The 25,759-nt window shown below is 40.0% G+C and overlaps 1 protein-coding gene across 5 annotated transcripts in view; it reads left to right on the forward strand.

Annotated features, from left to right (window-relative positions):
• Positions 1-25,759, forward strand: part of LOC125271005 (NACHT, LRR and PYD domains-containing protein 12-like) — a 37,522-nt gene extending 11,763 nt beyond the window's left edge. For 3 of the 5 annotated variants that reach the window (XM_048194923.1, XM_048194921.1, XM_048194922.1), the window contains 9 exons: positions 11,459-11,575; positions 14,476-14,592; positions 16,150-16,266; positions 16,578-16,688; positions 18,529-20,397; positions 20,876-21,049; positions 21,338-21,511; positions 24,287-24,333; positions 24,432-25,759. In XM_048194923.1, coding sequence (XP_048050880.1) covers positions 11,459-11,575; positions 14,476-14,592; positions 16,150-16,266; positions 16,578-16,688; positions 18,529-20,397; positions 20,876-21,049; positions 21,338-21,511; positions 24,287-24,333; positions 24,432-24,985 — 3,280 coding nt within the window. In that variant the 3' untranslated portion in view covers positions 24,986-25,759. The remainder of the gene's footprint in view (positions 1-11,458; positions 11,576-14,475; positions 14,593-16,149; positions 16,267-16,577; positions 16,689-18,528; positions 20,398-20,875; positions 21,050-21,337; positions 21,512-24,286; positions 24,334-24,431) is intronic. The other 2 variants (XM_048194924.1, XM_048194925.1) reach the window with 2 other exon arrangements.

Raw genomic sequence — 25,759 nt, forward strand, 5'->3', positions numbered from 1 at the left:
TATGGGTCATCAGCACAATGCCCTGAAGGAGCCTGGCAAGTTTCGGACCAGCGCCACCTTGTGGTCAAAAGTTATTATGAAATTTACAAAAATGTTAATAACGTTTGAATATATTAATCAATTGTAATGAAACTGGTCTCAGTAGATTCCTTGGGTCATGCCGAGAACACGGATATCAAATTTGCTATAGTCGGCTGAACTTCCTGTCCACCATATTGTTTTTCTTTAAAAACATACTTTTTCGAACTCCTCCTAGACCGTTGCTCCGATTTTCACCAAAATCGAACCGTATCATTTTCAGACCATGCAGACAAAAAGTTATGGATTTCAAGTCGATATGTCAAACTGTTTTCGTACACCGGAGCAACAAATCTGAGGCATGATGCAAAAACGACTCTTGAAGCTGTATCTCTGCAATGCTTTGACATATTGACACCAAACTTTGCAAGTGTCATTGTCACCTCACTCTGACCATATCACATTAATTTGGTCACAGCGCCACCTATTGGTCGAAAGGGATGAACCAGTAAATCCTCATTTTTGATCATTTTTCAGCTCTTTTACCTAAAATGATCTTAATAGGACTTTAATTGCTCACTGCTGCTGTTGGTCTGATGCTCACAGCCATGTTGGCTGGCTTCTTGTGCTGTTTTTGTGCTTGGCCCCGTAATTGCTGCTTGCAGCTATATTTATTATTATTATTCTTCTTCTTCCGCTCTTGAAGTCTATGGCAACCCATAGAACCGCTTGCGGGAAAGTTATGAAATTTGGCACACAGTTAGAGGACAGTCTGAGCTATGTGCATAGCAAATTTGGAGTCTCTATCTCAATCCCTCTAGCGCCACCAGCTGTCCAAACTTGCACTTATGTTTATGTTAATAACTTTTGAACCATAAGGGCTAGAAACAAAATTCTTTTTCCCTCTGATTCCTTGGGTCAAGACGAATCGATCGCACCCTATGACGTCATTTTCCGTCATGAAAATTTTTCCGCCATTTTGAATTTTCTGAAAAACGTACTTTTTCGAACTCCTCCTAGGCCGTTACTCCGATTTTCACGAAAATTGAACCAGATCATCTTCAGACCATGCCGACAAAAAGTTATGGAATTCAAGTTGATTCCTCAAATCGTTTTCGATAAACACGCGAACATATTGTACGAAGTGCTTGCGAAAATAGACATAAGGCTGTATCTCCGCAACGCTTTATCAAATTCAGACCAAACTTGGTACATGTCATCACAAGCATGACCTGAGGCAACATGCAGCGTTTCGGCGCAGCGCCACCTAGTGGTGCGGAGATATGAAAAATTTATGTTTTTGCTTATAACTTCTGATGGGTTTGTCCAAAAATCATAAATTTGGTCTCGTTGGATTTGGGGCATCATGCCGAGTCGAATGATATCCAATTTTCCCATATCGGACATTTTGGCTGTCGGCCATTTTGAATTTTGTGCTAAAATGCTGTATTTTACGAACGCATTGGCGTATCTTTACAAAACGTGGTATGGGTCATCAGCACAATGCCCTGAAGGAGTCTAAGAAGTTTCGGACCAGTGCCACCTTGTGGTCAAAAGTTATAATAAAATTTACAAAAATGCTAATAACTTTTGTCTATATTAACCGATTGTAATGAAACTGGTCTCAGTAGATTCCGTGGGTCATGCTGAGAACATTGATATCAAATTTGCCATAGTTAGCTGAACTTCCTGTCCGCTGTATTGTTTTTCATTAAAAACCTACTTTTTCGAACTCCTCCTAGACCGTTGTTCCGATTTTCACCAAAATTGAACCGTATCATCTTCAGACCATGCTGACAAAAAGTTATGGATTTCAAGTCGATAAGTCAAACCGTTTTCGTATACCAGAGCAACGAATTTGAGGCATGATGCAAAAATGACTCTTGAAGCTGTATCTCTGCAATGCTTTATCATAATCAGACCAAACTTGGTATGTGTCATCACAAGCATGACCTGAGGCATCATACAATGTTTCAGCACAGCGCCACCTACTGGAGTGGAGATATGAAAAATGGCTGTTTTTGCTTATAACTTCTGATGGGTTTGACCAAAATTCATAAATTTGGTATGGTTCATCAGGACAATGCCCTGAAGGAGCCTGAGAAGTTTCGGACCAGCGCCACCTTGTGGTCAAAAGTTATAACAAAATTGACAAAAATGCTAATAACTTTTTTTTCTAATTGCTCACTGCTGCTGTTGGTCTGATGCTCCCAGCCATGTTGGCTGGCTTCTTGTGCCGTTTTTGTGCTTGGCCCCGTAATTGCTGCTTGCAGCTATATTTTCAATTAGTGTTGTCACGGTACCAAAATTCCAGTAGTCGGTACCGATACCATGAAAATTTTACGGTTCTCAGTACCAATTTCGGTACCACAGCAAAATCTGTTGGAACTATTTTACTATTTTATATAGCCTATTTTAAAAACATTAACTATATATAAAAATGCTCAAACATCCATTTTGTACTGTTGAAAAAAACAGCATATGCTGGTAAGGTAGGTTTTGGTTTTTTCAACAGGGGTAACAGACGTTCGTGTTTATTTTAGCTATTCAGTCAGTGAAACAACACACTACAGCCTGTAAAACTATTAAATAAATATTGGTAAATTATGGTAACCTAAATAATACGAAAGTTAAATATTATTTAAAAAAACATTCGTTTTTTATTTCCACACAAAGACGCGTCATATATAGCCAAAGTCCCGTTATTACTTTGATATAGCCACTTTGCGCTTTGAGAGGGATGTGGGACACGAGCAGGAAAGAGACCATTTCTCTTTAATAATATCTTCATGTTATCTCCTGAAGTTACAAGCAACTGACACTTGTTGTAAAAGGTCTGAAGAGTGAGTTTTATCCTCCGCAGGGGCAAGACATTCAGGCTATGTTTGATTTTGCGCTGTCAGAGAAAACGAAAGTAAAAATCATCAGCGTGTGTGAAACGCGCTATACAAATAAACTTGACGCGCATTATAAAGTCTAATAACAATCACAAGCTCTTGTTAAATAGAAATTGACGTGCAAGCAAAAAGGTTTCTGTCCTACGGTGTTTTTTCTACTTTACCACAGTAAAGAATGCGAATAATAGGCCTAAATGCGAACGAAAGGAAGAAACGTTTATAATCCCCTGCGTGAGTGAAGATTTGGGAAAAGAAACAGAGATTCCATGTGGAATAACTAATGGAATATTGTTAAATTCTCTGCTAATCAGGTGACCAGATCGCGATTCGAAAAACAGAATACAAAGCTTAAATGTATGGACTCACGTAGGCTACCTCTCATTCGGCAGGAACCAAATGTTTCCATGGCTGCGAAGTCACATTTAATTGTTAACCTATTATTTCTTTTGTAAACAAAGCTTTGTGCTTCACTCGTGTCATATTCACATAAATACTGCCACAGCCCTGTCAGTGGGTACCGAATGTACCCGGATTCTCGGTACTACCGGTACTACAGAAATGCGGGTATCGTCACATTTTCAAAATTTCAGTACCGACTTGGTACCGAAGTACCGGTACTTTTGACAGTACTAGTTTCAATCATTGCTTGCTATCTGGAGGGTCTCCAAACTCAGTCCTGGAGGACCACTGTCCTTCAGAGTTTAGCTCCAACTTGCCTCAACACACCTGCCTGGAAGTTTCTAGTATGCCTAATTAGACATTGATTAGCTGGTTCAGGTGTGTTTAACCCTTAATCGGTCCTTGGGGTCAGGCTGACCTCGCTGGCAGCAGGGGCGGATCTACCGGGGTGGCACGGGGTGGGCCACCCTAAGAAAAAGCTTTGCCACCCCACTTGCCACCCCAAAATTATCACAAAATAAAATATAAATGTAAGCAGTGTTTCAAGTACTTCTTTTCAGCAGCGGCGCTTCAATGTGATGACCTAAAAAAGTCAGCGTAATGCAAAATAATAAGAAAACAAGTCTTTCAATAAACTGTGCATGATGGTTGCACACACACACAGCGCGCCCATGTGTAGTCCGCTTCATTAACAAATGACTCTTATGAACCGGTTCTTTGAGAGTCAAACACACAGCGCAGCCAAGTTCACTTACGTTTTTTTCCCCTATTTGTGCGTGAGTCGGAAAATTATTGCTTCCCGGCTAACTTAGAAGTCCTGTGAGAAATGTATTCATTTTAGTAATTTTTTGGCGAGCTGATTCACCGACCGCCTGCTCCATTTTCATCATGGATAAAGGTCTTTTTGTCATCCGACGAAACAATAACATGAAATCAATAAGAAGATCCCGATCACAGAAAATAATAGCAGATTTAGGTAAGAATCTAAATGTATTTTAGCTTTTCTGGATTGCTAACACATAAGTGGCCATTTCCCAAACCATCAGTTCTCGAAACAAAGACACATTTCTCAAAACGTTTAACAATGACATTTGGTAGCAAAACTGATGACACACCAGTCAAAATCTGAGAGAGTGCTGAATGAATAATTTACAGGGAAGACCAATACACTGCTATAATACTGTATATACTGTAATGAAATTTAGCCAAATGTGCAGAGGATGCTGAATTTACTTTTACTGCAATTGAGATACTGTATTGTGTGGCACACCAAGTTCATTCTTATTTTTCTCATGCTTTTCATCTACTGCAAGATCAATTTATAATTGTAAAATGAAAAGAAAAAAAAATCCCTCCAAAAGGTCATTGCTGTATGTTACTGTGTCTGCATCTGTACATTTATTTTTGTGTAGTAGACATTGAGCTTCAAAATAATTCCTGAATCCCAGTGAGAGGTATTTTTGTTACAGTGTTATATGATCTCACTAGTGTTCACTGGGCAGTGCAGTAATCTGTGTATTTGTTACGTTTTGTGTGTCATCTGAGGCCAAAGTTTGATTTTGTCAGACAAGAATAAGTTTTTGACTAGAACATTTTATTTTGACGTGGAACTTTGAGGTTTGTACAAGTTGGTGTATAGTTTTGACATTGTGTTTATAGTTGTGAGAAAATGTTGAATTGTTTCATGAATTATGCATTAGCAATCAAGAAAAACAATATGACTGAAAAGTTTGAAAGACAAATTTATGTTGGCTTGTCATAAAGCCAACTTAAAGTCTTGATTAAAAAATGTAAAAAGTTTGGTCAGTTAGGCCAGAATATTGATGTTCTTGGTGATTGCTAGGTGGTTGCTAGGAGATTCTGGGTGGTTGCTAGGCTCTTGCTGCAATTGCTGGGGTGTTGCTAGAGGATAGGGTGTTCTGGGTGAACACACACAGACATTCCCACCTCTGTTAATAACAGAAACTCAAAAATTGTTTTGTTGCTCTTTAACTTGCACTAAAACATGTGATTTAGGGTGCTTTCACATTAGCACTTTTGGTGCGCACCCGGGTTCGATTGACGTCAGAGTTCGGTACGTTTGGATGATGTGAACACCGTCTTCTGAACTCGGGTGCGCACCCGCGAACCGTACCCGAGTCCGCTTAAAAAGGGTGGTCTGGGGTGCGGTTCAAGTGAACTCCGGTACGGTTCGCTTCTGATATGAATGCAAACGTACCAAATTGCGGAAGTGAACCGCTATTAATGCCGTATTATTTGATAAAAATGTTTGTTTGTGCGTGTGTTTCACTCACTTTCCCAACGAGCGTGACTGACGTGCTGCAAACAGAGAGCTGTAGTGTAGCCTTTCTTATTTCTGCTCACCTTCCGTACTACAGTCACGGCAGATGGAGGCAAGTGTCGTTATGAACAAAACCAATGGTTCAAAAACAAAAATATGAAAGTGAGGAGAGCAACGTTATGCATTTTGCCGCCTTCTCCTGCGCCGTCGTTACTAAGCAACGGAGTAAACAGCTGCTGGTTTGATGACGCAAACGAACCGCGGGTCGGACCCAAATAATATAATGTGAACACAGTCCAGTGGGGGCAGGGGGAGGGGGGAGCAATCGAACTCGGGTTCGGTCCAGGCAATCGAACCAAGTGTGAAAGCACCCGTAAACCACCTAAGTAGCATATGTAATATTAATAAAACTGCTCATCTCCCTTAGTGATACAAGCTCAGACTCATTTAGAATCTGTTGATGTTTTTCATATAGTGTCTTTACTTGGTGCCATGATGGATATTGAAATCTTATTTAATTTTAAACAGTATATAGATGACTACTTTGTGGTAATGCAATATTTGTGAACACAATTGTGTATATTGTGTATGTAAGGCCATAAATCTCCAAAAACTATGCATGGGCGCTTGCTTTGGTGTTGCCACCCCTCATAGACCTCATGCCACCCCTTTGCCACCCTATAAATAATTTTCTAGATCTGCCCCTGGCTGGCAGTTTCCTTCGTTTTAAAAAAGTGTTACCTTCATCTCAGGGGCATGAAACTCTGTAACTTTTCCTAAATAATCAATCTAAACATGCACAAAAAATCTGAGCTTGATTTGGTTGTTCTAAAGGTCCGTAAAAAAAGTACCTTTTGGTCAGATTGACCCCACATTGAAAATTAATGGGAAAATGAAAAAATGCATTTTTTTCCCCCAATTCATTCGTTAAAAAAATAAAAATAAATCCAGTATAAATCTGAAATGTTCTACATTTCCATAAAGGTCTGGTCTTTGATTATAAACACAAAGTGGAACAAACTTTCTATCTCATACACACACACACACACACACAAACACACATATGTGTGTGACTGCAACAGAGAGCATTTTCTAGAAATTGGCAAATAAAATCAACAAAACTGGCCTAAATCTAAAAAAATGTACATAAAAATAAAGGTTTGGTCCTTGGCCATAAACACAAAGTCGAATGAACTTTCTAACTCATACACACACATAAACAAACACACACAGTCCCTATTGAGTCCCTATTGACCTCTATTGGAGAGATGAGGCATTGCATGTTATTTCTTTAACTATAAAACCTGAAGTTTTTCCACAAACCTCTAGATCAGTGGTTCTCAAACCTGTCCTGGTGTTGTGTCCAGTAGATGGCGTTGTAGGCTGGTTCTGATGCTGTGGCTAAAGGAAAAGAGAAACAGAGTAAAAAGTGAGTTCATGGAAGAAACATGTGTCAGTGTCCATCTGTTCTGATTTAAGTTTAATCTGAGAGAATACTACATATTGGCGACGAGGATGGCGAGTGTCCCTGCCCCTCCACCTTTACTTCAAAATGTTGGCGAGCCACCAATTCCTTTTGATACATGGCAAAAGACTTTTTCTAACTACTTGGTGGTAATAAATTCTACGGGAAATGCATGGCCTAATGCAAGGCGCCGTGCAACTCTACTACATTGCTTGGGCACCGAAGGTCAAAGACTTTACTACACATTACAGGACACAGGTACAACGTTTGATCATGCAATGGAAGCACTTACGAAACATTTTGTTCTGAAACTGAACGTTGTTGCATGCCGACATAAGTTTCGCCAAAGATCACAAAGAAATGACGAGACTGTACCTCAGTACATTTCTGCACTACGGGAGTTAGCGGTCCAGTGTCAGTATGGTGCTATGGAACAAGAAATGCTGCGTGATCAGCTGGTGGAACAAGCGTGGCTGCCTGTAGTGCAAGACAGATTATTACTGGAGGATGAGCTCACCTTGGAAAAAGCTGTGAATTTAGCGTGTCAAGTTGAGCCCGCGGTGCATAATGCTTCACTTCTCTCCGGTACGGACGCAAGTGGAAACCAACCACTGAGTGCTGTGCAAGCTGTTTCGGCGAATAAAGGTCAGTGGAGACGTCATAAAACACGCTCCGACTAATTAAAAAGACTTGAAGATTCTAAAGCGCCAAAACCAAATCAACATTGCTACCGCTGTTGATCACGTAGTCACTTAGCTAATGATAGAGACTGTCCTGCTGCATCTGCTATTTGTAATAAATGCAAAAAATTTGGCCATTTTGCAAAAATTTTGCAATTCAAGCAACAACTAGGGTGCTCAATTTTGCGGAGGAACATTTACATGTGCAAGGCGAGTGTGTTAAAGGATTTGTACATAAGGTGCAAGTGGACAACACCATTAAACCTGTGCAGCAAAAAGTCAGTCGGCTTCCATTGTGCGTTCGCCAGGATGTGTCAAATGAGATCCAAAGGCTGCTAAAAGCTGGAATCATAGAGCCCATAGATGCGAGCCCCTGGGTTTCACCATTAGTGGTGATGAAAAAGAAACAAGGAGGAATCCGGATGTGCGTGGATTGACGTGAGCCAAATAAAAGTATCATTGTGGACTCACACCCACTACCACATATGGAAGAGTTGTTCGCAGAGTTGAAGGGTGCCACAGTATTTTCGCAGATTGACTTACAGAGTGCTTATCATCAGTTGCCTCTAGCTGTGGAAAGCAGAAATCTGACTGCGTTTCTATGTCACGAGGGACTGTACTGGTTTAGGCGGGTCCCTTATGGTCTTGCTTCGGCACCCGCTGCATTCCAAAAAATGATGCACACACTCTTAGGAGATCTGCCAGGTTTCCAGTGCTATTTGGATGATATAATCTGTTATGGTGCAACGAAGGAGAAACATGACAAATGTCTGAAAGGCTGTCTTACAGCGAATGCAAACCTGAAATTGAACCTCAACAAAAGTACATTCGCCCAGCAGAGTGTGTCATACTTGGGCCACACTATTTCAGCTGAAGGCTTGCGCCCTAGTATGGATCACATGGTCATTATCACAAGCGCACCTGCTCCTAGAGATGCCACTGCACTTCGCTCATTCTTGGGTCTCACTTCGTGGCTAAGCAAATTCATTCCTAATTATGCAACCGTTGTTGATCTTTTACGGCGCCTGCTAAAAATGGCTTCACAAAAAAGCATGGACTGGCCGCCTGAGGCAGAGGACAGTTTTCAAATCTGAAAACACTGCTTACACATAGTCCAGCTCTTGCACCCTTCGATCACAACTTGCCAACGTTTGTCTCAACGGATGCATCTGATTATGGCTTAGGAGCTATGTTATCTCAGCTTCACCCAGATGGCACAGAACGAGTCACCGTGTTTGCTTCTCGAGTACTTAGTGATGCAGAGAAAAAGTACAGTACTGTGGAAAAGGAAGCATTGGCTTGTGTTTTTGCTGTGGAACGCTGGAGAACGTACCTCTGGGGGAGTAGATTCACTCTCAGAACGGACCATCAAGCGCTATGAACTCTACTTGCTACAAAAGGCATGAATCAAGCTGGCTTACGCTTTGTTACCAATATGACGTGGTGCACAGGGCTGGACACAAAAACTTTGTAGCCGACTGCTTGTTTAGAATGCCGGTAGAAGCACAAGATCATGAGCAAAACACTGAACCTGCATTGCTTGCTGAAATAGACACTGTGCAAGGCCCCATACCTCTCTCACTTTTAGAAGAACAAAGTGAATGCTGCCCTGAACTCGCTCGCCTAAAAACTCAAATGCAGAGTGGATGGCCAAGGAAACAAAAAGATGTTCCTGTGGAGCTGCGTCCTTACTACCACTTACGACATGAACTTTCTGCTGAGGCTCCACACCTTCTACGTGGTTCTCGTGTCCTGGTACCAGTGTCACTTCGCACTACACTGGTGCATCTTGCGCATGAAGGACACCAGGGTATCGTGCGAACGAAACAACAGCTACGCAAACTGTATTGGTGGCCGCGCATGGACGCGATGGTCAGTGACCTCATAAAAACATGTACTGCCTGTCAAATGAATGATAAGTCAGCACACACACATGCAGCCCCGATGCAGCCAATGGAATTGACGCAAGGGCCTTTTCAAAAAGTAGCTGTTGACGTGGTAGGACCATTCAACACGGCTACACATGACTGTCGTTATGCCATTACGCTACTGGACTATTACAGTAAATGGTCTGAGGTGGCTTTCGCTTCATCTGTCACTACAGCTACATTAGTGACATTTCTAACTTGCTCATGAAGGCAACCCTGCATACATTGTTACTGACAATGGCAGTCAGTTCTGCTCATCAACATTCCAGGATTTCTTGAAGGACAATGGCATTACACACATTCGCACTAGTGTGTATCATGCTCAAGCAAATGGTGCTGTTGAACGTTTTAATCTTGAGTCCTCAAGAATTGCATCCAAACTGCTGCGCAGTTGCACAAGCCCTGGAAACAGGAAGTAACTGCATTCTTACACGTCTACAGAGCGACACCACATGCAACTTCTAACAAAACTCCTTTCGAACTGATGAGAGGGAGGCAAATGCGCACAAAACTGAACATCCTTCCTATGCAGACCACACTGGATTCTGCCATTAGGCAGTATGTCAAAGCCAAGCAAAAGAAAAGCAAGGCTTACACGGATGCCAAACATAGTGCAAAAACTCCTTCCTTTTGACCAGGAGATAAAGTGCGAGTGAAGAAACCATTCCTTGTAAAGAAGCCAGACTCTAAATTCTCAAAACCTCTCACTGTGAATAATCAAACAGGAGCAAGTACTTACCTTCTCAGTGATGGGAGACACGGTTCGTTTCTCCAGCTGTGCTGGAAAGGTAAACGAGGATTCCTTTAAGGACTCTAGCAGATCCAAAAACATGCCCAAGGAGTGTAAGGATGAAGAGGAGTCCGATATGGATGAAGGACTATGTAGCTTGAGAAGTAAAGAAAAGAAAGAAGAGAATTGCCAGTTCAGGTTAAAAGCAAAAAAAAAAAAAAAAAAAAAAAAATGCTGTTTATGTTATGACTTATTGTGGAAGTTGTAGCATTTATTCTCACAAAATATAGGAATATGTTGTGTCCAGTAGATGGTGTTGTAGGCTGGTTCTGATGCTGTGCCTAAAGGAAAAGAGACATAGAGTAAAAAGTGAGTTCATGGAAGAAATGTGTCAGTGTCCATCTGTTCTGATTTAAGTTTAATCTGAGAGAATACTACACCTGGGGACCAGGTGTCCACCACTGCACATTTTGCATGTCACCCTCTTCTAACACACCTGATTCAAGTCATCAGCTAATTAGTAGAGACTGCAAGAGTTGAATTGGGTGTGTTAGATGAGGGAGACATGCAAAATGTGCAGTGGTGGGGGGTCCCCAGGACAGGTTTGAGAACCACTGCTCTAGATGGTAGTATTCTATCCCTAACACATAGAGCAATGTCCAAATACAATTTAGATTTAATTATTTAATTATGACATGGTTAAGTAATTGTGCAGTAAATAGGTAAAAAAAATACAAAATATCCACAAAAACACAGCATAAATGCATAGATGAGAAGTAAATAAAAAAAAATGATATATAGTTTATCATATAAAAAATGTATATTTCCTTATGCAATCGCTCTGTAAATGTTTGGGGTCAATCTGACCCCAAGGGACTAAACCGTCGGTACAATTAAGGGACCATTGGGGTTGGAGCTAAACTCAACTCTGCAGGAGAGTGGCCCTCCAGGACCGAGTTTGGAGACCCCTGCTATAGACAGTAGTCAGTGCTTGAGACAAGAGATTGGATACCTGCACACAGGTCTTAAAATTGTTTCTTTTGTCTTTTGTCAATACCAGCATGATAAAGAGATATAGATCAGAATCTCCACAACCCAGCTGCTGGTCTTTGAAGAGTGACTCTTCTATGAAAACCCCCCCTAAATTGAGTGATGGACGAGTGACCTCTGACCCCAGGTAAGACACTAGCCACTTTTCATTTTTCAGATGCTTTTATCCACTTGCTGTGCATTCCTGAAGCCTGTATAGCAGCGTGTGCTACATCCTGGAGAAGTACATTTTTGGAACCTTCCCTTTTACTTATCTTATCTTATCTTATCTTATCTATCTATCTATCTATCTATGCACTGAACCATCTTGGAACTTTTTACAGCACTTCTTGCTGTCCTTGGGGTCAGGCTGACCCCCGCTGGCAGTTTCCTTCGTTTTAAAAAAGTGTTCCCTTCATCTCAGGGGCATGAAACTCTGTAACTTTTCCTAAATAATCTATCTAAACATGCACAAAAAATCTGGGCTTGATTTGGTTGTTCTAAAGGTGCGTAAAAAAAGTCCCTTGGAGTCAGATTGACCCCACATTGAAAATTAATGGGAAAATGAAAAAATGCATTTTTTTTTCCAATTCATTCATAAAAAAAAAAAAATCCAGAATAAATCTGAAATGTTCTACATTTCCATAATGGTCTGGTCCTTGACTATAAAGACGAAGTGGAACGAACTTTCTATCTCATACACACACACAAACACACACGTGTGTGACTGCAACAGAGAGAATTTTCTAGAAATTGGCAACTAAAATCAACAAAACTGGCCTAAATATGAAAAAATTACATGTAAATAAAGGTCTGGTCCTTGACTATAAACACAAAGTCGAACAAACTTTCTATCTCATTCACACACACACATAAACACAAACACAAACACAAACACACACAGTCCCTATTGAGTCCCTATTGACCTCTATAGGAGAGATGAGGCATTGCATGTTCTTTCTTTAACTATAAAACCTGAAGTTTTTCCACAAACCTCTAGATGGTAGTATTCTATCCCTAACATGTAAAGCAATGTCCAAATACAATTTAGATTGAATTATTTTCATCATTAACCCTCTGGAGTCTGAGGCTGATTTGGGGCCTGGAGAAGTTTTGACATGCCCTGACATTTGTGCTTTTTTCAGTTGTTCATAAACATATTAATGGAAAAAGTGTCATTACACTGTATTCAGCACAAACTAGGCTACAATAATATGTGAGGAACATGTATGTACATGTTTGTGTTTTTGAAGGAATAACATTTATGCGTGGTTATTGAAAAAACAAAAAACTTAAGTCACTGAAATAAGGCCAAAAAAAGTATAGTGAATCTGTGTTTACAATACTTTAGGGTATTGGAGGTTGTAGACTAGAGTTTTTGCTTCAAAATTATGTAAAAATTATGCTGCCTACTCCTTCATATAAAACAATATATTGATTTAGTTTTTGTAAGACACTTTTTGCCAAGAAACACGGTATGCGTGGAGGCGTGAATCACCACTGAATAATGGGCCATTCTCACCTGAGAAGACAAAAGAATTGGATAGTAATGAGCTGAAATGACTTGCATATTAATGAGGCATTTCAGTCAGGTAGGCTGTGAAAAAAACCTTCTGTGATGTCTCAAGCTCATCATGATATATGAAACATACAGAAAAATATTATTACAATATAAAGTAATGGTTTTATATTATACTTTAAAATATAATGTATTTCTGTGATGCAAAGAGTCTGAATATAGGCTTTTAGTTTAAAAGCATGCACATTTGGAGAAATATTGGATTCTCATATGCTTATGTCAATTTTCTATACAGAGGAGTTATATTTATTTAATATTCATTATCATTACTATGAGCGCTGGTGTTTTCAATTCATCCTTGAAGTCGGAGGGCGCTCTCTGTGCATTTTTAGTCCACAAATTCATCTAAAAGAAGAAGAGGCTATTCCATGAATGGAGTTTCCAATTCATACTGCAGCCGGAGGGCGCTAAAGAAACAAAAACTCATCTAAAATTCATCTATAGAAGAAAAGAAAACAGGAACTAACTGCATGTCTTCTAGAGCTCACTAACCATGACTTTTACATCCAGATAAACACTTTTCAAGACAATAAATACACGATTGAGACGATGAATGCATGTATTGCCTCTGAATTTGCGTCCGAATAGCGCTCCCTCCGTGGGCGTGGCCGCATTAGCGGATAATGAGCTGAATCACGGACTTCTGACATGGCTCTCTTTTCATACAGATTACATAAACACAGAAGGTTTGTTTTCGATTTGACTTACATGATTTAAAACCTGACATCTTAACGTTTTTTTAGACATAAGTTTAATTTTTCTGTGATTAGTATTCACTAAGTTACAGTTCATTTTCTGAGAACTATCAGATTGGACTTCGTTCAGAGGGAGAGGAGAAATCACGCATCATGTTAGTTTTCTTTATTTTACAAAAAGCACAACATTGTGTTTTTACTCTGAGTGTATACAAATAAAAGAAGATATTCTATAGTTTCAATTGATATATTACTTATGTCTCTATGACAACAAATGACGAAGTATTTTAAGTCTGTTTTGCTGCAATGTGAAAAAAAACCTGCAAAACGCGCCGGCGCGTTTTCAGACCTCAGAGTGTTAAAGTGATTTTTTTCATTAAAATTACATTTTTCATAAGCCAATTTATGACATGGTTAAGTACTTGTGCAGTAAATAGGTAAAAAAAAAAAAAAAAAAAAATCCACAAAAACACAGCATAAATGCATAGATGAGAAATTAAAAAAAAAAATGATATATAGTTTATCATATAAAAAAATGTATATTTCCTTATGCAATCGCTCTGTAAATGTTTGGGGTCAATCTGACCCCAAAGGACTAAATTGTTGGTACAATTAAGGGACCATTGGGGTTGGAGCTAAACTCTGCAGGACAGTGGCCCTCCAGGACCGAGTTTGGAGACCCCTGCTGTAGACAGTAGTCAGTGCTTGAGACAAGAGATTGGATACCTGCACACAGGTCTTAAAATTGTTTCTTTTGTCTTTTGTCAATACCAGCATGATAAAGAGAGATAGATCAGAATCTCCACAACCCAGCTGCTGGTCTTTGAAGAGTGACTCTTCTATGAAAACCCCCCCTAAATTGAGTGATGGACGAGTGACCTCTGACCCCAGGTAAGACACTAGCCACTTTTTCATTTTTCAGATGCTTTTATCCAAAGTGACTTGCTGTGCATTCCTGAAGCCTGTGTAGCAGCGTGTGCTACATCCTGGAGACTACATGCTACATTCCCTTTTACTTATCCTATCTATCTTTCTATCTATCTATCTATGCACTGAACCATCTTGGAACTTTTTACAGCACTTCTTACTGTCCTTGCTGTCCCTTGGGGTCAGATTGACCCCACATTGAAAATTAACGGGAAAATAAAAAATGCATTTTTTTTTTCCAATTCGTTTGTTTAAAAAAAATAATAATAATAAAAATCCAGAATAAATCTGAAATTTTCTACATTTCCATAAAGGTCTTGTCTATGACTATAAACACAAAGTGGAACGAACTTTCTATCTCATACACACACACACACACACATGTGTGTGACTGCAACAGAGAACATTTTTATAGAAATTGGCAAATAAAATCAACAAAACTGGCCTAAATCTCAAAAAATTTACATGAAAATAAAGGTTTGGTCCTTGGTCATAAACATAAAGTCGAATGAACTTTCTAACTCATACACACACAAACACACACGTGTGTGACTGCAACAGAGATAATTTTCTAGAAATTGGCAAATAAAATCAACAAAACTGTCCTAAATATGAAAAAAATTACATTTAAATAAAGGTCTGGTCCTTGACTATAAACACAAAGTCGAACAAACTTTCTATCTCATATACACATACACACATACACACCCAAATCAAGCCCAGATTTTTTTGTGCATGTTTAGATAGATTATTTATGAAAAGTTACAGAGTTTCATGCCCCTGAGATGAAGGGAACACTTTTTTAAAATGAAGGAAACTGCCAGAGGGGGTCAGTCTGACCCCAAGGACAGCAAGAAGTGCTGTAAAAAGTTCCAAGATGGTTCAGTGCATAGATAGATAGATAGACAGACAAGTACATAAACACAAACACACAGTCCCTATTGAGTCCCTATTGACCTCTATAGGAGAGATGAGGCATTGCATGTTCTTTCTTTAACTATCAAATCTGACGTTTTTCCACAAACCTCTAGATGGACTTATTCTATCCCTAACACATAAAGCAATGTCCAAATACAATTTAGATTCAATTATTTTCATCATTAAATTGATTTTTTTCATTAAAAATCAATTTTTTATTAGCCAATTTATGACATGGTTAAGTAATTGTGGAGTAAATAGATAAAAAAAAAATACAAAATATCCACAAAAACAGCATAAATGCATAGATGAGAAGTACATAAAAAAATGATATATAGTTTATCATATAAAAAAAAAAAAAAAAGTATATTTCCTTATGCAATCGCTCTGTAAATGTTTGGGGTCAATCTGACCCCAAGGGACTAAATTGTCGGTACAATTAAGGGACCATTGGGGTTGGAGCTAAACTCTGCAGGACAGTGGCCCTCCAGGACCGAGTTTGGAGACCCCTGCTGTAGACAGTAGTCAGTGCTTGAGACAAGAGATTGGATACCTGCACACAGGTCTTAAAATTCTGTTTCTTTTATCTTTTGTCAATACCAGCATGATAAAGAGAGATAGATCAGAATCTCCACAACCCAGCTGCTGGTCTTTGAAGAGTGACTCTTCTATGAAAACCCCCCCTAAATTGAGTGATGAACGAGTGACCTCTGACCCCAGGTAAGACACTAGCCACTTTTTCATTTTTCTGATGCTTTTATCCAAAGTGACTTGCTGTGCATTCCTGAAGCCTGTGTAGCAGTTACTACATCCTGGAGACTACATGCTACATGCATCTATCTATCTATGCACTGAACCATCTTGGAACCTTTTACAGCACTTCTCGCGTAACTGAAGCACTTTGCTTTATTCCTTATATGCATATTGTTTATTAAGTGTCTGCTAGATGAATAAATGTAAACCTAAATCTAAAGTGCATTCAAACTATACAGTAATTATGTGTACAATGCCATTTTGTTTGTCACTATCAGCAGGAGGAAGAGACAGAGATCAGAGTCCCCAGAACCCAGTGGTGTGTCTGTGAAGACATCCAGGAAGCCAAACCCTGTATTCAGAGATGGACTATTGTCCTCAAATCCTTTGTTAGTATAAACTTGTACTTAATTTACTGTAGTGAATAACAATCAATGTATTTTAAAAACAGAGACCTAAATATAGACCTTAACCCTCTGGAGTCTGAGGCTGATTTGGGGCCCTGGAGAAGTTTTGACATGCCCTGACATTTGTGCTTTTTTTCAGTTGTTTATAAACATATTAATGGAAAAAGTGTCATTACACTGTATTCAGTACAAACTAGGCTACCATAATATGTGAGGAACATGTATGTACATGTTTGTATTTTTGAAGGAATAACGTTTATGCATGGTTATTGAAAAAACAAAAAAACTTAAGTCACTGAAATAAGGCCAACATAATAATATTAAATATGTGTTCACAAGACTTCTGGGTATTGGAGATTGTAGACTAGAGTTTTTGCTTCAAAATGATGTAAAAATTATTTTGCCTACTCGTTCATATAAAACAATAGAGAGATTTCAATTTTGTAAGACTCTTTTTGTCAAGAAACACTGTATGCGTAGAGGCATGAATCCTCATGAATAATCCTGTGATTCACACCTGAGAAGACAAAGGATTCACATAATGTAATGATTTGCATAATAATGAGGCCTTGCAGTCAGGTAGGCTGTGAAAAAACCCTCTGTGATCATGTCTCAAGTTCATCATGGTGTATATCAAACATACAGAAAAAACAGCAATACTCTGAAATATTATTACAATTTAAAATAATGGTATTCTATCATATACTTAAAAATATAATGTATTTCTGTGATGCAAAGTGTTTGAACAATTATGTTACCTCTATGGCATTTCATATAGGCTTTTAGCTTAAAAGCATGCACATTTGTAGAAATATTGATGGATTCTCATATGTTTGTCAATTTTCTATACAGAGGAGTAATATTTATTCAATATTTATTGTCATTACTATGAGCGCTGGATACTGTTTTTTCAATTCATACTTGCAGCCGGAGGGCGCTCTATGGACCTTTAGTCCACAAATGCCTCCTAAAAAAAGAACAGGCCATGTGACATTCCAGGAACTAATAGAGGCTTCAAGAGATCGCTAAATATGGCTATGCAAAACACTTTTGAAGACAATAAATACACGATTGAGACGATGTATACATGTATTGCCTCTGAATTTGCGTCTGAATAGCGCTCGTTCCGTGGGCGTGGCCGCATTAGCGGATAATGAGCTGAATCACGGACTTCTGACATGGCATTTTCATACAGATAATATAAACAGAGAATATTTGTTTTCGATTTGACTTAATTTAAAACCTGACATTTCAACGTTTTTTTACACATAAGTCTCATTTTTGTGTAATTAGTATTAACTAAGTTACAGTTCATTTTCTGACAACTATCAGATTGGACTTTGTTCAGAGGGAAATGACAGATCACGCATATTGTTAGGTTTCTTTTATTTTACAAAAAGCACAACATTTTTCTTTTTACACTAAGTGTACACAAATAAAAGAAGATATTCTATAGTTTCAATTGTTATATTTCTTATGTCTCTATGAAAAAAAAGACAGAGTATTTTAAGTCTGTTTTGCTGCAATGTGACAAAAATCCTGCAAAACACGCCAGCGCATTTCCCGACTCCAGAGAGTTAATATTGTTGTAATACATCTCAGATGAAAAAAAAAATATTTTAATGGAAAAACTCAGTGAAAATACAAACAAAAACCTCAGCATCAACAACAATATACCACTAAATAATATCCAAAATAAATGGAGTATGCAAAACATAAAGAGTAGTGCAAAAATCATATCTAGTAACCAATATATTTCTGATGTTATTTAATGGTCATTTAGTGACTGCAATTGCTGCTTCTTTCTTTTTAATTACAACAGGGTGGAGAAGCAAGAGCTGATCAGATCTGTGCCATATTCTACTTCCCAATATCAGCACAAACCTAAAGCAGTCCTGCAGAACCACATACTGGAGACCACAGACCTGCAGAGAGTCAAAGACCAGCACAAATTCAGCATGAAGAACAAATACGAGAGATTATTTGAGGGAAACAAACTCCAAGAGAATCAAATCCTCCTGAACAGGATCTACACACAGCTCTACATCATAGAGGGTGAGAGAGGAGTGAATGAAGAACATGAGATTTTACAAATGGAGAAAACAGCCAGAACACAACACTCACAAGACACTCCAATCTACTGCAATGACATCTTTAAAGCCTCACGTGAAACAGGATGTGAGGAGAAAGATCAAATCAAGACCGTTCTTACTAAAGGCATCGCTGGAATCGGAAAAACTGTCTCTGTGCAGAAGTTCATTCTGGACTGGGCAGAGGGAAAAGCCAATCAGGATGTAGATTTCATGTTTGTGCTTCCATTTCGAGAACTGAACTTAATTAAAGATCATCAGTACAGTCTTCATAGACTTCTGCTGGAGTTTCATCCTGAACTTCAAGATCTGGACTCAAAGATTTATGAGGAGTGTAAAGTTGTGTTCATCTTTGATGGTCTGGATGAAAGCAGAATCACACTTATGTTTTCAGATGCTCAGAAAGTTTCTGATGTGACTGAGACTTCATCAGTGGGCCTGTTGATGTCAAACCTCATGAAAGGAGAGCTGCTTCCCTCTGCTCTCATCTGGATCACCTCCAGACCAGCAGCAGTCAATCAGATCCCCTCCAAAAATATCAACCGTCTGACAGAAATTCAGGGATTCAATGAGCCTCAGAAGGAGGAATATTTCAGGAAGAGAGTCAGTGATGAGCATCAAGCCAACAGAATTATCTCACACATCAAAAGAACAAAAAGCCTCCACATCATGTGCCACATACCTGTCTTCTGCAGGATCTCCTTCACTGTGATTCAAAAGCTCCTGAAAGATGATCTGAGTGCAGAAATCCCTCAAACTCTGACTGAAATGTACATCCACTTCCTGCTGATTCAGATCAACATGAGGAATCAGAAGTATGAAGAGAGAGATCCAGAGAAACTCCTGCAGTCCAACAGAGAAGTGATTGTGAAACTTGCTGAAGTGGCTTTCAAACAGCTGATGAAGGGCAATGTGATGTTCTATGAGGAGGAACTGAGAGAGAGCGGCATAGACGTTACTGATGCCTCAGTGTATTCTGGGATTTGCACTGAGATTTTTAAGGAGGAATCTGTGATTCATCAAAGGAAAGTCTACAGCTTCATTCATCTGAGCATTCAGGAGTTTCTCGCTGCTTTCTATGTGTTTTACTTTCATGTCAGTACAACTATGGTGGGACTAAGGAATTTTGCTTCAGTACAAAATATGCTTAAATGTGCAGTAGATGAAGCCCTCAAGAGTGAAAATGGACACCTGGATCTGTTCCTGCGGTTCCTGCTTGGCATCTCACTGGAGTCCAATCAGAGACTTTTACAGGATCTACTGAAACACACAGAGAACAGCTCAGAGAGCATCAGAGAAACCACACTGTACATTAAAGAGAAGATCAAAGATGGACATAGACTCTCCACTGAAAGATCCATCAGTCTATTCCTCTGTCTGCTAGAAGTGAAAGATCAGACTCTTTTCAGAGAGATTCAGGAGTTTGTGAAATCAGACATACACTCAGAGAAGAAACTCTCTCCTGCTCACTGCTCAACAATTGCCTACATCCTTCAGATGTTAGAGGAGCCGCTGGATGAGCTGGACCTCAAGAAATACAACACATCAGATGAGGGTAGAAGAAGATTAATACCAGCTGTCATCAACTGCAGAAAAGCTCTGTGAGTTCACAGTTAAGAGACTAAAAGCCTGTTCATATCAAGAAGGATAATTATAAAGATAACTCTATCACCATCCACACAACATTCTGCATCTTAGTGAGCCGGTCAGGCACAATGTAACATGATGTCAGCAACAAGTAAATTGTCTGTTCACAATGAACCATAAGTTACAAATCACAGCCAATCAGAACAATGTGTGCACACTCTCTCACACTCAGAGTGTAAAGCACTTACTTTGTATTTTCATGAATTTTGTAATGCTTCTCCAGACTGTTCTTTTCATGATTTTCTCTGAGGAAACTTAGGGATTGACAAGCAACAAGCAATCAAGATGCATTTTTTTGTGACACATTTAATATCAGATTTTTTAAAAAATAAATTTGATTTGCTTTTCACAGCAGCAGCTGTTATAAATTAAGGAAGGTCATATTTTACTATAAATAGACTGCCATAAATCTCTTGTGTTTTACTCTTTCAGTCTTGCTGGCTGTAATCTCACTGCTCAGGATTGTGAAATTTTGGCATCACCTCTACAATCCTCAAACTGTGTACTGAGAGAACTGGATCTGAGTAACAATGACCTGCAGGATTCAGGAGTGAAGCATCTCTCTCATGGTCTAAAGAGTCCAAAATGTCAGCTGGACATACTGAGGTTTGTATTCATTAGAAATGAATATAAACTGAAAATGAAAGTTTTACACTTCATTCATGTTTTACACTTTTTACACTTTGTCACTTCCAGTCTTATAATCTATTCCCTCTTCCCACCCAGTTAAATCTTTTAAATTAAGCTGGCACGGAAAGTTGTGCTCTGTAAATCCCAGTGAAATTGTTCAGTCTGAATTTACTTTTAATTTTTTTTTTACTTGGATTGTTTTAATTAACCCATACATAGACAACAAACTTTTCTTTACATGCCATCTTCACTATGTATCTGCAGGCTGTCAGGCTGTATGGTGACAGAGGAAGGCTGTGGTTATGTGTCTTCAGCTCTGAGGTCAAACCCTTCACACCTGAGAGAGCTCGATCTGAGCTACAATCACCCAGGACAATCAGGAGTCCAGCTACTCAATGACAAACTGAAGGATCCAAATTATAAACTGGAGATACTCAAGTATGTGGGCAGTAACAAGAGTTTTTTTCTCAGTAGAGTGAAATAAATTCAAAATCTGTCAGATGTGTGTCATGCTTTCAATCACAATTCGTTATGAATTAGTGAAGGGGGGATAGGCGGAACCACTCTGAATGTTCTCCAGCTTATCCTGTAAAGACAATCCATTGATTACTCTCCATCTAAGTGACTGTTTCCACATGCTTGCATATCTACTCACCTGCTTCACCTGTCAGCTTGCCACCTGCCAGTTTCCATGCCTCTGTTTATACTAAAGAGCTTGTTTATCACTTACCTGCCTGCCCCTGTCTGTGTGCCTGACAGAAGACCAGACCACATGCAGAGCACCACGGATTCTGGATGGGAATTTGTTGGACAGATCGCGGCGGCAGCCCAATCCAGCCACGATCTGTTTACATTCACAGACAAGTTCTGTGATCTGGTCCATACTAGTTCATTAGAAGATGAGAAAATCAAGAATCTGTACCGGATCGGGGCTAACTTCGTTGATCCCCTAGAACTCCCCGATCTCACTGGATTGGACTGGAAGGAGGCAATTTTCCAGTGCCTGGAGAGTTTCATCCCTCCGTATGCATTCCAGCCAGTCCAAGCATCTCCACTCCAGTATCCCTTTCCAAGATGGCTGCCAGTCCCAAGGCCCTTCCCAAGATGGCCGCCACTTCAGCGTCCCGTCGCGAAATGGCCGCCACTCCAATATCCCTTCCCAAGATGGATTCCAGTCCCAAGGTCCTTCCCAAGATGGCCGCCAGCCCAGAATTCCTTTTTAAGATGGCTGCAACCATGATAGAGTCCTCAGAAAAGATCACCGCCCCAACACTTGAGCCCTCTGAGAAGATGGCCACCACCACAACTGAGACCTCATTCAGGTTGGACGATGCCACAACTGAGCACTCAGCATTAATGGCTCCCTCACTTGTGCCCCTTGGCATACTCATAGAATATAAGGGGATGACCTGGAAGCCAGAATCCGCACCAATCGCTAAGCCCGCTCCTGTCTCCGTCCCAGTCTCTGCCCCGAGCCCATGGGGGCTTCAGTATCCCCCCCGATCCCCGGCTCCAGTCCCAGCCCCAGCCCACGAGCCCGCTCCAACCCATGAGCCCACTTTAGGCCACGAGTCCGCTCCAGCCCACAAGTCAACTCCAGACTCCGCACCAGAGCCTGTTCCAGCTCACGAGTCAGCTCCAGACTCAGTTCTCCACGAGCACACTCCAGTCCTCCTCGAACCCACTCCAGTCCTCCACGGGCCCGCTCCAGGCTCTGTTTCAGCCCACGGCCCGGTTCCAGAGTCCCTGCGGGCCAAAACACGTGGAGTCTCGCCCAAGTGTTTTTTGGAGGGGGGCTATCCGTCCCCGAAACTGGTGAAGCCTGTGGTCTGGGCCAAAGCAAAGGAGCCTACCCCGCCATGGCGTCCCAAGAAGCCTACACTGCCAGGGCGTCCAGAGTGGCCAGCACCGCCAGGGCGTCCCAATTGGCCAGCACCGCTGTGGCATCCAGACTGGTCAGCACCTCCGTGGCCTCCTGACTGGTCAGCACCTCCATGGCCTTCCGACTGGTCAACACCTCCATGGCCTCCTGACTGGCCAGCATCTCCATGGCTTCCCAAACAACCTGATTCTCCATAGTGCCCTTGTCAGCCAGCACCGTCCTGGAGATGACCTACCCTACAGCACCCAGATCACCCGTCACATCTCCAGGATGCCCGCCCTCCCTCCTGGTTATCTATATATGGCGAGAGGTCGCGCCTACCGGGAGGGGGAAGTAATGTCACAGTCACTGTCTGTTTTACCTTACCCCGGACTCCACTTCCCAGCATTCCTCTGGTTCCTCACCTGCACTCACTCTCCAATCACCTGCACCTGAAAGCCATCACCCTTGTTATCACTCCTCAGCACACTACTTAAGCCCCGTGTTCACTCCACCATGATGTGTGGTCTCATCTACTCACCTGCTTCACCTGTCTCCCAGTTTCCGTGCCTCTGTTTATAATAAAGAGCTTGTTTATCACTTACCTGCCTGCCGCTGGAAACAAAACATATTAAGGAGTGGAAATGGCTAATGAGCCAATAAGTGCTCCTTTCATGTCTTTTTTAAATTTTAAAATGTGTTTTTCACCAAATGTTAGTTTTCTTACATCATGAAAGTTTTATTTTTACAAATAGGGACACTCTTTGAAAGATTGTCCTTTTTGGTCGTCACATTTAAAATAACATTTAAATTGTATAATATTCACATTTTTTAACTTTGAAGTGCTGGAAAATGTTGTGTAAAGTCCTTGAAAAGGCTTTCATTCCTAACAGTGGTCTATAACTGTCTAATTTGCTAGGTCACGTTTAAAACTATAGGCCTATGTGATCTATCTTTGGATGCACCACACACATCCTTCATGAACAGAGATCAAAGATCACCCCTCACATACAGAAACTTTCAGGAGCACAGAAACTTTCATTAATAAAATAGCTTCGCAACTGAATCGCTATATTATATTTCTCAACAAAGAGGGGGTGACATCGCTGTTTTTGAAGTAATTAAACATCTTTGAATTGTCAATGCTGGAATATGACCATGAGATGGTCTCTTACATACTACATTTTTGGAAGAACATCATGATAATGTCTGCAAACGTACTCCGTACTCCTGAATTTACACAGCCTATTATGCAACAAGTGAGCTTGCACAGTGTCAGGATGTAAACAATAAGTAATTAATAAATTAAATAATCTTGTTTATCATTTGTGGTTTTATTTGTCTCTTTCTAGTTTGGAACATGGAAACCCTTTTAGAATCACACCAGGACTGAGAAAATGTAGGTCCTCTCTCTCTCTCTCTCTCTCACACACACACACACACACACAGCTGTAAAACTGTTATTAATGTACTTATCATCTCTCTTGTTGTGATTAGATGCCTGTGATCTCACACTGGATCCAAACACAGCACACACTCAACTCATCCTATCTGAGGAGAACAGAAAGGCGACACGAGTGGAAGAGAAGCAGCCATATCCTGATCATCCAGAGAGATTTGAGAACAATGAGCAGGTTCTGTGTCAAGAGAGTCTGACTGGACGCTGTTACTGGGAGGCTGAATGGAGTGGATTTAAGGCTGATGTAGCAGTGGCCTACAAAGGAATCAGCAGGAAAGGAGTGAGTGACTGTTGGTTTGGAAACAGTGACATATCTTGGAGTCTTTTCTGCACTGGTAATGGATTCCATGTCTGGCATGTTAATAAGAGCACATACGTACCAGCCCCTTCACCACCCTCCAATAGAGTAGGTGTCTATGTGGATATGTCAGCCGGTACTCTGTCCTTCTACAGCGTCTCTGACACACACACACTCACACACTTACACACATTCAACACCACATTCACTGAACCCCTCTATGCTGGATTTAAGGCTTATGATGCTTCCGTGTCTCTTTGTCAGATTAAACAACCTGCTAAGAGATACAACTGAGAGACACAAACAAACTACTTTGTTGCTGTTAGTCTATTAGCTTTTAGGTCATGTATATGTTAGTGCTAGTTAGATGCATTCCTGCAACAGCATTCCTGTCCGAAAATTTAGACCTAACCATATTCCTACTGCTAAACCTAACCCTACCCGTAAGTTATCCCTAAAATCAGTGGAAAATGATAGGTGAGTAACACTGATGTAGAAGCATCTAACCCTGGTTGTAAGCATTAACTTTAAACTTGTCCTGATTAGTTGATTGTAATGTTGTTCCAGGATCAACAAAGATGTTGATCCAAGAACATGCTGTACTTGGTGGAATCAGGTTCTGCTACTAGGCTACATATAAACATTGATGAAATCTGTTTTTACAAGATATATACATTTAAAAAGTACTATACAATATCATGTTGGAAATCAAAGTGTGTGTGTGTGTGTGTGTACATCTAAGGACTTTTTTGTGCAAAAAAAAATTCTGTTTTAGCTTAAATTTCTAAATTTTCTTAATGGTGAATGTTAATCATGGTTATTTATTCATTCATTTATTTGTGTGTTTGTTTTTGGGGGAGGGGTTGTAAAAATAATAAGTAATAAATTATAACAATAATATACTTTAAGTGCTTTGCACTTTTACACATTCTGGATGTGGAGATATACTATATGTGTGTGTGTGTGTGTGTGTGTATTTATACACAACAACAACAACAAAACAAATATATATTTTTTTAATTTTATCTTTGTGTATTTATCTGTATTGCTTTGTTTGCTTAATAAAAT

Source organism: Megalobrama amblycephala, linkage group LG7 (genome assembly GCF_018812025.1).
Source record: "Megalobrama amblycephala isolate DHTTF-2021 linkage group LG7, ASM1881202v1, whole genome shotgun sequence".
NCBI lineage: Eukaryota > Metazoa > Chordata > Actinopteri > Cypriniformes > Xenocyprididae > Megalobrama > Megalobrama amblycephala.